The sequence below is a fragment of the Ranitomeya imitator genome, chromosome 5 (assembly GCF_032444005.1).
Source record: "Ranitomeya imitator isolate aRanImi1 chromosome 5, aRanImi1.pri, whole genome shotgun sequence".
Classification (NCBI taxonomy): Eukaryota; Metazoa; Chordata; class Amphibia; order Anura; family Dendrobatidae; genus Ranitomeya; species Ranitomeya imitator.
Genome location: NC_091286.1, coordinates 442531588 through 442547184, shown reverse-complemented (window position 1 = coordinate 442547184; position 15597 = coordinate 442531588). Strand labels below are relative to the sequence as shown.

The 15597-nt window shown below is 43.2% G+C and overlaps 1 protein-coding gene across 1 annotated transcript in view; it reads left to right on the top strand.

The window, feature by feature from the left end:
* The first annotated feature begins 5767 nt into the window (after nucleotides 1-5767).
* Nucleotides 5768-15597, top strand: part of LOC138638127 (probable cation-transporting ATPase 13A4) — a 79311-nt gene continuing 69481 nt past the window's right edge. The window contains exons 1-5 of the mRNA XM_069727158.1: nucleotides 5768-6030; nucleotides 8141-8314; nucleotides 8648-8794; nucleotides 9978-10048; nucleotides 10147-10227. Coding sequence (XP_069583259.1) covers nucleotides 5968-6030; nucleotides 8141-8314; nucleotides 8648-8794; nucleotides 9978-10048; nucleotides 10147-10227 — 536 coding nt within the window. The 5' untranslated portion in view covers nucleotides 5768-5967. The remainder of the gene's footprint in view (nucleotides 6031-8140; nucleotides 8315-8647; nucleotides 8795-9977; nucleotides 10049-10146; nucleotides 10228-15597) is intronic.

The window sequence follows — 15597 nt, the reverse complement described above, 5'->3', positions numbered from 1 at the left end:
GACACTCTATAGGCTTACATTGAGCAAGCTATTTACGAGTAACACAGAACACAGCATGATCTGGGGAGTCTGAAGAGATAAGCAAACTTGTTTGGAAAAAACGTTTGCCAATCTCAAAGTTGGCATGAACCTTGCACATTCAGATTCGTGTTCGTATACCTGAGCATTTTCCTCAAAATTGAAAAAATTTGGCCAAAGTTTGGTAAATGATCCAGCTTTTGTTAGGACTTGGGCTAGGTTAGTGGTGCTGTATGATGAGCAGGGAAGATGTGCTTGATGGGGGGAGGGGGGAGGGAGAGGTCAGAGAAGCAGCTGACTGTATTTTTTTTTTTCATTTCTTTTTTTAACTAACTTAATGTATGGAGATTCCGGCAGCCAATCAGAGAGCAGAAACCATCCACAATGTCCAGACACAAGGGCTTCTGTCATTGGCTGCTAAAGTCACATGTCCTTCTCCATATAAAAAGCTGACATGTTGTTTTTGCACCATTTTGTCAGTGTAACAGTGCAGACAGTCTGCTCCTGCTGCTGCAAGTAGTCATATGGTTCAGATAGATAGGATTCTGTGTGAAATCGATCTTCCAGCATGTCAATCATTTGTGCTAGTAGACACCAGGCCTCATTTCAGAATGTAAATCCTTTCTGCTTGTAGTGTGCGCAAGATACCAGGCCACATTTCAGAATCAAAATCATTTGTGGTAGTTTCAGGGCTTGTACCCATCATCGTGACTAGTGTCATGCAAGTGCCATACGATTTTCATGTGAGTACAATCCAATGACTGCCGCGACCCAGAAAAACTCTTCTCCCACAAAGTGACGCCACACATGCCTATTTCAATATAACTTGCTTATTTATGAAAGAACTTATTCAAATAACTTCCATCTTTTTCTTTTGGCTTAAAATTATGGTCGCAGCTTAAAACCGGCAAAATTTGCCAACCAATCGGGTGTAGGGAGATAGTCTGCCTTCCGGTCTCCCGGTGCAGGTATCTTCACCACCAGAATCTCCACCCATTCCGCAGCTGCGACTGAAAAACCAACCAAAACACAAGGGAGGGAGGGTGGTAACCAGGTCCGGGTTCAAGTGAGGAAGCCGGAAGCCGTGGGAGGCGCGCCCGTCCCCTTTTCAAATGAGGCCACGTCCCCCGGCGGTGCGGCCACCAATCACTGGTGCCGTCACCCCGTGGGAGACCGGGGGTAGCCATACAGAGGCCCGGCAGTCAGGGGACAGCGGGACTGCCGCAGTGTCCCTCATTTTCACACTTAGCATCCGATTGACATCCCAATGCCATGCGATTGCTATCCGATTACAATGCGATTTTTAACATGGGCTTTTATATAGTAATTCTCTAGGTCTTTTACACATATTTTTCTAAAGAAATATTCTTCAATACACATCTCTCTATCTCACAATTCATCTGCCACGTACAGTAAAATCACAGCATGAAAGGTTACAATAGCATAGATACATATACATAGAATAGATATAAAGATGTCAATGACATATATAATTATTACAGTGCGTTAGCAGCTTACTGTACATGTATTTAATTAATGAATGATTGTTTTTCTGAAAAAATGACGTGGTTCCTGCGTAATTTTCATAACCAGCAGAGGGAAAGCCGATGACTGGGTACTGATGTTTATTGCCCGGGAAGAGGGTAACACCCATGGAGATTCCCAGGCTATTAACATCTGCTCACAGCTGTATACTTAGCCTTTACTAGTTATTAAAATGAGGGACCCCCAAAAAAATTATGTAGGATCCCCCTATAATTAATAATCATTAAAGGCTACTTATAAAGCAGCAGGCTTATATTAAAAGGCTAGGAAGTGGCCATGGATATTGATCCCATCCCAGACTTCAAATATCTCTCAGCCTCCCCAGAAAAGGCGCATCCATAAGATGTGCCAAATTTGGCACTTAGCCTCACTCTATGCAACAATGCAGTCTGCCATATAGATGTAGCAGAACTAGACACATCACGGGACAAATGTATTATTATCTTCTCAGAGAAAAGGTGAGGAATATTGTTGTTTATTATTTTAATTCTGTTACAGGGGACATTGGTTTCAATAGACTGGGCGATGACGTGAGTATGGCTTAATTTAGATTCAATAAAGAAGTCTATGTCATTCATTCAATTGAAGAACTTTATTCTGGGTGTGTGGTTTTTAATACAATATCAGAATGGGGTTAGTAATGGGGGCGTCTTATAGACAACTCTCCATTACTAACCTATGGGCTTGATGTCACCTGATAATACAAAGGTGACATCAACCCCACTTGCCACAGCACAGGACAAGTGGGAAGAGACAGGTTAAGTGCCAGAATTGGCCCCTCTAATAGATGTGTCTTGGGAGGGGGCAAATATCCATGGCCCCTTCCTAAGCTATTAATATCAGCCCGCAGCTGTCTGTCTAGCCGTTGCAGGTTATTTATTACAGTTGTGCTCAAAAGTTTACATACCCTGGCAGAATTTTTACTTTCTTGACATTTTTTCAGAAACTATGAATGATAACACCAAAACATTTTTTTCTCCACTCATGGTTAGTGGTTGGGTGAAGTCATTTATTGTTAAACTACTGTGTTTTCTTTCTATAAATCATAATGACAACCCAAAACATCCAAATGACCCTGAACAAAAGTTAAATACCCCATTTCTTAATACCGTGCGTTTCCTCTCTAACATAAATGACAGCTTGAAGTCTTTTGTGGTAGTTGTGGATGAGGTTCTTCATTTTCTAAGATGGTAAAGCTGCCCACTCTTCTTGACAGAAAGCCTCCAATTCCTGTAAATTCCTGGGTTGTATAGCATGAACTGTGCGCTTGAGATCTCCCCAGAGTGGCTCAATGATATTGAGGTCAGGATACTGAGATGGCCACTCCAGAACCTTGACTTTGTTCTGCTGTAGCCAATGACAGTTCAACTTGGCCTATTGTTTTGGATCGTTGTCATGTAGGAACATCCAAGTTTGTCCAATGCACAGCTTTCGGGCTGATGAGTGCAAATTTGCCTACAGTATTTACTGATAACGTGCTGCAGTCATCTTTCCATCAACTTTGACCAAGTTTCCAGTGCCTTTGTAGCTCACACATCCCCAAAACATCAACGATCAACCTCTGTGCTTTACAGTCGGAATGGTGTTCCTTTCATCATAGGCTTAATTGACCTCTCTCCAAATGTAATGTTTATGTTTGTGGTCAAAAAGTTTAATTTTGGTCTCATCACTTCAAATTGCCTTCTTGCTGAAGTTTTGAGGCTTGTCTCTGTGCTGTTTTGCGTATTATAGGCAAGATACTTTGTGGCATTTGCGCAGTTGCTTTCTTTTGGTGACTCAACCATGCAGACCATTTTTCTTCAAGTGCCTTCTTATTGTGCATCTTGAAACAGCCACACCACTAGTTTTCAGAGAGTCTTGTATTTCAGCAGATGTTATTTGTGGGTTTTTCTTTGCATCCTGATCAATTTTCCTGGCAATTGTAGACAAAATTTTTGCTGGTCTACCTAACCGTGGTTTTGTTTTTACAGAGCCCCTGATTTTCCATTTGTTAATCATAGTTTGAATGCTCCTTCCTGACTGGCATTATCAATTTCTTGGATATCTTTTTGTATCCATTTCCTGTTTTCTACAGTTAAACTATTTTTTCCTGTAGATCTGTTGATAATTCTTTTGCTTTGCCCATGACTCACAATCCAGAAACGTCAGTGACTGATGAAAGGTTCAAGAGTCTGGATCCTAGAAACTCACTCAGCTTTTATGCACACACTGATTACAAGCAAACAGGTCACAGGTGACGATGTTACCTTATATTTTTTATTTTTTATTTTTTTTTTTTTATATAGCGCTAACATATTCCACAGCGCTTTACAGTTTTGCACACATTACCTTTAGTAGGCATTCAAACCCATTTGTGTCAACTTGTATGTAAACTTTTTATCAGGGTCATTTGGATGTTTTGGGTTGCCATTATGATTTAAAAAGAGAAAACACAGTAGTTTGACAATAAAAGGCTTCACTCAACCATTAACCATGAGTGGAGAAAAAGTTTTAGTGTCATCATTCATATTCTCTGGAAATAGGCCAAGAAAGCAAAAATTCTGCCAGTGAATGTAAACTTTTGACCACAACTGTAATTCAATAGATACCAAGAGGAGTGAGGGCCCTGTTCGCAAGCTTGCAATCTATGAGGAAATAAGGGAGGAACAAAAGATAAATGGTAAAAAGTGTTTGTATTGTATGGTCAGCCATCAATAAAATAAATAGGATATTCAAACAACGTTGTGTGAGCCAGTCACTTTGCGGATATCTATGCAAATACAGATACAGAGTGCTACTAAGTGCATGGAGCGTGGGTAAACAGATGTTATAAGGGACAAGATTTCTATGAAAATGTTGTAAAAGCAAATCGAGAGTAGTTAGATAAGTGAGGTGAGACGATAGGTCAGTTTAAAGAAGTGCATTTTAGGCCTCTCTTAATACTGTGGGAATTGGGAATTAATAAAATTGTCCCAGGTAATGCATTCCAGAGAATTGTCACAGCACGTGATAAGTCTAGGAGATGGAATAGTTATGTTTGGATTAGTAGGGTGGTTGACAGAGATAAATGAGGAAATGTAAGGTGGTACAGAACTGTGAAGAGCTTTGTGGGTGACAGTGATAAGTTTATATTGGACTCTGTAGAGGATGGACAACCAATGTAATGACAGGCACAGGGTGGAGTCATTGGTGTAGCAGTTGCAGAGGAAGGCTGCTGAATTCAAGATGGATTGAGGAGGGGAGCATTTATTAAGAGGGAGACTTTCATTTCAAAGTGCATACCAGAAATCACATTTCAGTTCAAATCATGATGTCCATACTGTCTGTGCTGGATTCAAACATTTTCCTAGGTATATAAAGGTGACACAACCACACTTCCAGTAATTGTCATTGAAAATGTTAGCATTAACACGACACTTAGAGGTGGAGATATGAAACGGATTCGGTTGAAATGTGAAACTGATTGGATTTTTTTGCCTTGGAACTTAATCACTGGCAGGATTAAATTTAAGGTATGTGCTAACTTGCCATTATTATGTTCTTTGCAAAGTGATACTTTAAAAGTAAACATGTGTATTGAACACATATCTGTCTCAAAATGACGTTTTATTGTTAATTTTTATAAATATATTTCATATAAGTATATTGAAGCTTACATTGTGAGGAAGTATTTAAGAGGCACCCTGCTCCTTGGAACTTAGACTTGGAAAAGGACTATATGATCGACACATTGCCAAACAGGATGTTGTTTTTATGACCCGTTAGAATAAAATAAAGAACAAGGTTTTTTGCAACATCAGGAAGTGGCTTGCTGGCATTTTCTCTACTTGAGTATTGGATAGGTGTCTTCACGTAGGCTTGAACCCGCGAAGGAAGTTCTTGTAGACATGGTGAGCAAATATTTTTTTTCTTACATATTTAAATGAATATATTCTCCCAGATGTGAAAGTCGGCAGTGTTGACAACAGTTTCCAGAAAAATTCCCATTATATAAAAGTGGTTCTCAAAACACATACTGTACACATAGGAGTAATGTTCTGATTTACACTATTTATATTTGTTAAATATAATACATTCTATAATATTTTATTTTATTTTTAAATTGATTATTCGGGTTACAGTATATTTAAAAGTTGTTACTTTCCATTATCAGGTGACATCAAGTTGCTTTATGCAAATAAGGAAATGTCATGGAAGTGTGCAATAATAATATATCAATCCACAGATTTCCAAACTATGTGGCAATTTATTACTCCCGAGAATTGCAAACACAGAGGTGTGTTCTCAGGACAGAGGATACATAAGGCACATTGTCATTGAATAGCTAATATAGGGCAAGCTGGAAAATCATTGAAGAACAGTTACTTGCAGTGATTTTTCAGGAAGCCTTTCACTGGGAAGAAATCCTCAGAAAATATTATTATCATGGAGAGCAATGAAAATAAAAAGCATCAATCCATTCTTAATCAAGGAGAAGAAAATGAAATGGTGAGACTTCTTTATTAACTTATAACATTTTGTACAAGACATTTTAATAGTAAATATTCATTTCTCCAAGGTTCTTGAGTATAACCAATAGTTTATTCAGTTACTTTGGTGAGTATTCACTATGACGTATTACTAGTATCCTTTCATCTGTATGGAACAAAATATTATAATGCCAAATAAAATATGGAGAATAAGTATCCCTTATTAACTTCATATAAGGGGCAAAAGTAACAAGGCTTTTGTGCCAGTTTTCTGATGTCAAAAAGTAGGACAGGACTTTTCTTCAAATATTGGTAACTTTTTCTCATTTTTGCACCACTTTTTCCCTGTTATAAAAGTGGCGTGGTTAGCTGTGTCAATGAAGTGTTTGTCAGATCTATGAATTGCTACTATTTTCTAAGTCACTTACTCCATGGAACGGGGTGTAAAAAGTGGATTGACATTTCTAGACAAAACTGTCATTTAAAATGAGTGAAATATATCAAACATGTAAATGATAGATTTGACAAGAACACGTGACGTTATAAAGTCTCGTAATAATTCCCCCATTAAGTTATAAGAGCACTGCATTCAGCTATGTATTGTGATTTTAGTGCAAATCTATGGACTGTTCACAAATATAATTAATGGTTTATTAACATATATGACATATAATGACACAGATTATTGTCTTGTAGTGTGATTTTAAAAAATGTTTGAATTATGACTATTATGCTATTGATAAAATGTATCAAATGAAGCCGAAAGTTACTCAAAAGCAAATCAGGTAGAGTATTACTCAATGCATGTGCAATTCAATGTTTTGATAATATATGAGGTTTTACTGAGGTTTGACAATAACAAATTATGACATGCCTATTTCTATATATGTCTTTTCCATTAGACAATTTGTATGTTTTTGGTGCAGATTTGATGTATTTTTTGCATATTTTTGCCAACAGCAGCTCAGCCTCAATAATCACAATGGCAAAAATTGCAGTAAAATGTCAACAAATAGAAAAAATGAAATGTCTGAATGAGATTTTAGGTGGAGAGGTTTTTTGCCTCCTAAAAATGAATAAAAATGATACATATGAATAAGCACTAAAATTCACTGAACCTGCTATTACATATTAAATTGGAGGTATACGTGGGGAAGATTTCTTAAAGCACCACTCCAAAAGTTTTTCTGGAGTGGTGCCACTAATCTAAGTTTCTGTCCCTAATATTATGCTTACCAGTCTCGGTCTTCAGCTGTTCCCAGCACCGCTGCAGTCAGTCTCCAGCAGGTAGTGACTTGCTGGATCGCTGCAGAGTTTCCTGGGCGATCCGGAAGTCACAACTCAGTGTAAGTCTATAAGAGCCAGAATGGGACCAGAATGAGGCTCTCATAGACTTACCATGAGAACTTGTGACCTGTACCTCTGTCTTCTGGTCAGTCAGAGGTTGCGGTCGCATAATGGCTGAGTGGAACCGATGTGGCACCAGGAATAGCTGAAGATGGTAGCTGGTGAATATAATGCTAGGGTTAGGGAACTTAGATTGTTAGCACCACTAGTGCACGTACACAGAGGAAATGCACTAAAAAGGAATATGCGTTTTTTACCTGTGGAGTTTCACAATCTAATGCATCTCAATGGGGGGAAATCCACACATAAAAAGCAAGAGAAATTTACTTACAAAATTTACTTGCAAGAGAAATTGACATGCTGCAGATTTATAAAATGCCGTTTACGTACCACAAATAAAACTCCACAGTGGACATGGGATTTCTATAAATCCCATTTACTTTTCTGAAAATGTAAGATGCTGTGTTTTTTTTGCACAGAAAATATGCAAATTACCTTTTCAGAGAGGAAGATGACTAAAACTCTAGGGCCAGCTATTGGAAGTGGCAATCCTAAAAGTCACTGTCAACCCTTTAATCAGCTTTGCTGCATAACTTAGGATAAAAGCCAAACCATAATCTCAGTTTGCAGACACAGTGTTTCAGGGTTTTGCCTCCCTTCAGTGCAAGGTATGAGATCTGATTTGCCATGGTGAGAGGCTTAAGACTGGGATCTAAGATGTAATGTTTTGTCATATTCAATGATGAGAAATTTTATGATGTGGAACATATTGATTGTTTCAGGAAACATTTGGCTATAAAGAACAACCAGGCAGGAAATTCCTTTGCGTTCTTGGATATATATTTACTGGTGGCTTTCTTTGGTTGATATTTTATTGGAAGCCTGAATGGCATGTGTGGGCTCATTGTATTCCATGCTGCTTACAAGATGCTGACGCTATATTACTGAAAACAACAGTAAGTATCATAAGCCATATAGTTGCCATATACTGTTCTGTGGTGCATTGAATGAGAGCACATCATGAATACAATTTGTTTCAGATATTCTCCTATATATTTCCTCATAGATTGTAAGCCTGCGTGCAAGGTCGTCACTCCTTTTTTGGCATCTGTACAAGTCCCATCTAAAATTGTAAAGTGCTGTGGAATATGTTGGCGCTATAGAAATAGCAATTATTAATATTATTATATATTCTTGAAAAAAAAAGAATTTCTAAAAATTATTAAAATTGGATGGCAAATTTGTTTAAAATGTATGGAGATTTTATAATTTGTCTTTTCAACTCACAGGATGAATTTGAGCTATATTTCTGGAAGAAGGTGACATGGATTGAACTTCAGAACCTTAATATATCACTGAACACAACATCTGCACAGCCACTGATAGCTGATGGCAAGTCCATCATTAATAAGGCCATTAGAAAGACAGATCTGAAGGTAGTTTATACAATATTTTATGAATGATTTTATATGTTAGTATTAGTACATAACATTTTGTAAGAATTAATTTATAATCTTTTACTGGTGCCATTGGGGCTTTGCCTTCTAGTATATCTAATGTGGGGCACATGGGTTGCTACCCCTGCTGTTGTGGTGTCATGGTGGTCACTGGGTGGCATTAGGCCTATTGGGACCCATGGATAGTCTCTCAATGACGTGGCAGTGGACTTTATATATTCTGATTACAATGTTAACAAAGAGCTTAATTTATTTTGCTTAGCTGCAATAAAACAATTTATTTGGATGTGTAGTTCAAGTCTTTTTTTCTACAGTAATAAAATATTGTATTTATGCATTGTCCAATTTACACCTTTCTGATGAGAATAGTGAATACAATTCTAATCTCTTATATAAGTATGAATAAAGACCGCACTGAATGGAGAAATAATAATTTTCAGTATTGTGTACAAAAAGATTATTGCTATTGATTGTAAAATCAGACCGTATTGGTTGAAGCATTAAAGAGGTTGTCCGGTCAAAACCGATAAGTCTGCAGTCATTCTGAGTGACTGCAGAGTTATGAATCCCCCCAGTGCACACACTGTGAGCTGCGGAAATTTGACAGTTTCTGACCTGGCACCAGAAGGTATGTATGAGTTATACATCCTCCCGACTAGGGGGGGGGGGAGGGGGCGCATTCTCACGCCATACACTTGTATCTATTATGACATCTTACTCCCATTTCAAAATTAGAAAAATGTATAAAATTGGAAATTTATGCAAGATTTTAGCACTTATGTTGCATAAATGATCTGTCTTTTCCAAGTGTACTCTAGTCACAGTGTTTAGATATGTTTTATGTTTGTCATTTGTGGTAAAGATTATTACATATGCATTTTTTTGCTTTTGAACTGCAGCAAAATTAATGAATGGAATACAATGACAAACTATTTCAGATGGACACCTACTTTTCTCTGCATATATCACAGTGGGCAAGATACCTTTACTAAATAAGAGGAAAAGTACAAGCCATGACTCCTTTTTCCTAACAATTATGCTGTGTCAGTAATGTTTTGGCAAAGAGATTAATAAATTATGTCAATCATCTTGACTAGACATTTACTATGGGTAATCTTGTTAAAAAAATAGGGCTTGAATTTCTTCTCATTGACTTTCACAGGTCAAGCTGATCAAAGTCCAAAAAGTATGTTATGCTTGGGATCAAGATGAACAACAGTTTCGAAGAGCAGGGTGAGTATAGACAGGTCTCCATACAATCAGACTACATATCAGTTCATAATTCACCTTATAAAACTTTAATGTTTATGAACCATATACTTGTACTGCAGAGTTCTTGAGGACAACCTTACCTGTTACGACATTCATACGAAATTTGCTTCTGGGTTAACAAGTGGAGAGCAGAGCATCAGGTAACTAAACAAGTTTATTTTTTATTATGAACCATACTTACCATAAGCTAGGATATTTCGTAACATAGAAGTGATTCTTCTTATTATTATTATTTGTTTTTAAAGAGTAACTCTCATTTGGATATTTATTAACTAAAACTGAGGATCTTATGATGGGCGAATTTATTCTAGTAAAATTGAATTATACTCTGAATTTTACAAAAATATGTATTCTCCAGAGTAAGGATTGGTTTGGAATTTACGCCATGCGAATTCAAGAAGATGACGGGCACCTGCCCACCATTTTACCAACCCACATATGGCTGGCATAGGTAAAAAAAAAAGCGCTGCTTTTCCTGGCAGTCACTTAGGGTATGTGTCCACGATCAGGATGGCCGGCGGTATCGCCGGAGCGGCTTAGCCGCTCTGCGGTAAGCCCCGCCCCCTTTCTGGGACGCGATGATGCCGGATGTGTTCACAGCACACATCCGGCATCATCGCTCCCCACCATAGGGCCCTGTGCTATATCTTGCGGCGACGCAGCGTCGCCGCAAGATATACGGACATGCTGCGATCTGAAAAGACGCGCAGCATGTCCGGAGTCGCAGGGCCGCCGCGTGCGTGTTACCACGCATAGTGGAGACGGGATTTCATTAAATCCCCTCCACTATGCTGTAACATCTGGACGCTGCGTGTCTGACGCTGCATCCCTATGCAGCGTCAAACACGCAGCGTTTACTGCACGTGGACACATACCCTTAAGGTTCAACTTATGTGACACATTCTCCATACAAACGCTGCAAACCGCTTCTCTAGCAAACGAACTGAGTACATTGATTCCTTCCTTTTGGGTGTGTTCATATACCACTCATCACTTTACCAAACCTCTGTATATAGTATACAGTGTTTGGTTTCAGTGTATAGGTAACACACTGATTCACAAGTGACATCTCTAGGTGAAGTCCTTCATCTTTCATTCAGAACAGACCGCGATCACTTCATCCAGCCAGGACTCGTCTCTGCAGGAAAAAACACAGTTATCTCGAGCTCCGCTTGCAGAACACATTACTCAATTTTTCCCAACTTCTACATAACACTACATGAAGAAAAAGAGGCAAAATAGTGTCACTCTACGCAGTAACAGGACCGCCCTCCCATTTAAAACAGTGTCCTCAAAAAATAAAATAAATACATCACTGCAGTAATAATATCCCTTAATTAGCCCCTATGGTAATAATAATATCCCCCATCCTGGCCCCGTGTATCTCATTCCTGGCTCCAGCCATATGTTCTCCCATCCTGCCCTCATGAGTATCCATTCTGCCCCATATGATCTCCCCATCCTGCCCCATCAGTCTCCATTGTATCCATCCTGCCCCATGATCCTGCACGATCTGTCTCCAATTTTGCCCCATGTCTTTCATTCTGCCCCGTGTCTCCAATCATGCCCTGTATCTACATTCTGCCCATATCTCCAATCCTGCCCCATCTGACTCCAGTCCTGCCCCCAGTGTGTCCAGCATCTCTGCCCCCGATGTCCAGCATATCTGCCCCCAATGTGTCCAGCTTCTTTGCCCCCAGTGTGTCCAGCATCTCTGCCCCCAGTGTCCAGCATCTCTGCCCCCAGTGTGCAGCATCTCTGCCCCCAATGTTTCCAGCATCTCTGCCCCCAAAGTGTCCAGCATCTCTTCCTCCAATGTCCAGCATCTCTGCCCTCAGTGTCCAGCATCTCTGCCCCCAGTGTCAGGCATCTCGGCCCCCAATGTCCAGCATCTCTGCCCCCAGTGTCCAGCATCTCTGCCCCCAATGTGTCCAGCATCTCTGGCCCCAATGTCCAGCATCTCTGGCCCCAATGTCCAGCATCTCTGCCACCAATGTCCAGCATCCTGCCCCAGTGTGTCCAGCATATTGCCCCCAGTGTGTCCAGCAATCTGCCCCATTGTCTCCAGCATATTGCCCCCAGTGTGTCCAGCATTCTGCCCCGTGTCTCCAATCATGCCCCGTATCTACATTCTGCCCATATCTCCAATCCTGCCCCATCTGTCTCCAGTCATGCCCCCAGTGTGTCCAGCATCTCTGCCCCCAGTGTCCAGCATCTCTGCCCCCAATGTGTCCAGCTTCTCTGCCCCAGTGTGTCCAGCATCTCTGCCCCCAGTGTCCAGCATCGCTGCCCCTAATGTGTCCAGCATCTCTGCCCCTAATGTGTCCAGCCGCTCTGTCTCCAGTGTCCAGCATCTCTGCCCTCATTGTCCAGCATCTCTGCCCCAGTGTCCAGCATCTCTGCCTCCAATGTCCAGCATCTCTGCCCCCAGTGTCCAGCATCTCTGGCCCCAATGTCCAGCATCTCTGCCCCCAATGTCCAGCATCCTGCCCCATTGTGTCCAGCATATTGCCCCCTGTGTGTCCAGCAATCTGCCCCAGTGTCTTCAGCATATTGCCCCCAGTGTATCCAGCAATCTGCCCCGTGTCTCCAGCATATTTCCCCCAGTGTGTACAGCATTCTGCCCCAGTGTGTTCAGCATCCTGCCCCCAGTGTGTCCAGCATCCTGCCCCCAGTGTGCCCAGCATCCTGCCCCCAGTGTGCCCAGCATCCTGCCCCCAGTGTGCCCAGCATCCTGCCCCCAGTGTGTCCAGCATATTGCCCCCAGTGTGTCCAGCATATTGCTCCCAGTGTGTCCAGCAATCTGCATCAGTGTGTCCAGCATTTTACCCCAGTGTGTCCAGCATACTGCCCCCAGTTTGTCCAGCATTCTGCCCCCAGTGTGTCCAGCATCCTGTCCCCAGTGTGTCCAGCATCCTGCCCCCAGTGTGTCCAGCATATTGCCCCCAGTGTCTCCAGCATATTGCCCCCAGTGTCTCCAGCATTCTGCCCCAGTGTGTCCAGCATATTGCCCCCAGTGTGTCTATCATATTGCCCCCAATGTCTCCAGCATATTGCCCTCAGTGTGTCGAGCATATTGCCTCCAGTGTGTCCAGCATATTGCCCCCAGTGTGTTCAGCATTCTGCCCCAGTGTGTCCAACATATTGCCCCCAGGGTGTCTAGCATCCTGCCCCCAGTGTGTCCAGCATATTGCCCCCAGTGTCTCCAGCATGTTGCCCTCAGTGTCTCCACCATATTGCCCCCAGTGTGTCCAGCATTCTGCCCCAGTGTGTCCAGCATATTGCCCCCAGTGTGTCCAGCATCCTGCCCCCAGTGTATCCAGCATATTGCCCCCAGTGTGTCCAGCATATTTCCCCCAGTGTGTCCAGCATTCTGCCCCAGTGTCTCCAGCATATTGCCCCCAGTGTGTCCAGCATTAGACCCCAGTGTCTCCAGCATATTGCCCCCAGTGTGTCCAGTATATTGCCCCCAGTGTGTCCAGCATATTTCCCCCAGTGTGTCCAGCATTTCCCCCAGTGTGTCCAGCATTCTGCCCCAGTGTCTCCAGCATATTGCCCCCAGTGCGTCCAGCATTATACCCCAGTGTCTCCGGCATATTGCCCCCAGTGTGTCCAGCATATTGCCCCCAGTGTGTCCAGCATATTGCCCCCAGTGTGTCTAGCATTCTGCCCGTTTGTCCAGCATATTGCCCCCAGTGTGTCCAGCATAATTCCCCCAGTGTGTCCAGCATTCTGGCCCGGGCCCCCCGGATTGCTGTTCACAATAACAAAAAAAACCTAGTTCTCCTCACCTGTATGCACTCCTTCAGCGATGCTCCCTCCAGCAGCGTGCACTCGCCGGCGTCTGACAATTTCATCAGACGCCGGCGACGTGCGGCTGTTAACTATTGATGTGCGGGCACGCACCCGCACATCAATAGCATTAAACTCCCACATACAATTAAACTGCCCCAGTGAGCAGATGAGATGGGGCCCGATGTCCCCAATGTCCAGCTTCCTGCCCCAGTGTGTCCAGCATATTGCCCCCAGTGTGTCCAGCAATCTGCCCCAGTGTCTCCAGCATATTGCCCCCAGTGTGTCCAGCATTCTGCCCCGTGTCTCCAATCATGCCCTGTATCTACATTCTGCCCATATCTCCAATCCTGCCCCATCTGTCTCCAGTCCTGCCCCCCAGTGTGTCCAGCATCTTTGCCCCCAGTGTCCAGCATCTCTGCCCCCAATATGTCCAGCATCTCTGCCCCTAATGTGTCCATCCGCTTTGCCTCCAGTGTCCAGAATCTCTGCCATCATTGTCCAGCATCTCTGCCCCCAGTGTCCAGCATCTCTGCCCCCAATGTCCAGCATCTCTGACCCCAGTATCCATCATCTCTGCCCCAATGTCCAGAATCTCTGCCCCCAATGTCCAGCATCCTGCCCCAGTGTGTCCACCAATCTGCCCCAGTGTCTCCAGCATATTTGCCCCAGTGTGTACAGCATTCTGCCCCAGTGTGTCCAGCATCCTGCCCCCAGTGTGTCCAGCATCCTGCCCCCAGTGTGCCCAGCATCCTGCCCCCAGTGTCTCCAGCATATTGCCCCCAGTGTCTCCAGCATTCTGCCCAGTGTGTTCAGCATATTGCCCCCCAGTGTGTCCAGCATATTGCCCCCATGTTTCCAGCATATTGCCCCCAGTGTGTCTAGCATATTGCCCCCAGTGTCTCCAGCATATTGCCCCCAATGTCTCCAGCATCCTGCCCCCAGTGTATCCAGCATATTGCCCCAAGTGTCTCCAGCATATTGCCCTCAGTGTGTCCAGCATATTGCCTCTAGTGTCTCAAAACTATTGCCCCCAGTGTGTCCAGCATTCTGGCCCAGTGTCTCCAGCATATTGTCCCCAGTGTGTCCAGCATTCTGCCCCAGTGTGTCCAGCATATTGCCCCCAGTGTGTCTATCATATTGCCCCCAATGTCTCCAGCATATTGCCCTTAGTGTGTCGAGCATATTGCCTCCAGTGTGTCCAGCATATTGCCCCCAGTGTGTTCAGCATTCTGCCCCAGTGTGTCCAACATATTGCCCCCAGGGTGTCTAGCATCCTACCCCCAGTGTGTCCAGCATATTGCCCCCAGTGTCTCCAGCATGTTGCCCTCAGTGTCTCCACCATATTGCCCCCAGTGTGTCCAGCATTCTGCCCCAGTGTGTCCAGCATATTGCCCCCAGTGTGTCCAGCATCCTGCCCCCAGTGTATCCAGCATATTGCCCCCAGTGTGTCCAGCATATTTCCCCCAGTGTGTCCAGCATTCTGCCCCAGTGTCTCCAGCATATTGCCCCCAGTGTGTCCAGCATTAGACCCCAGTGTCTCCAGCATATTGCCCCCAGTGTGTCCAGCATATTGCCCCCAGTGTGTCCAGCATATTTCCCCCAGTGTGTCCAGCATTTCCCCCAGTGTGTCCAGCATTCTGCCCCAGTGTCTCCAGCATATTGCCCCCAGTGCGTCCAGCATTATACCCCAGTGTCTCCGGCATATTGCCCCCAGT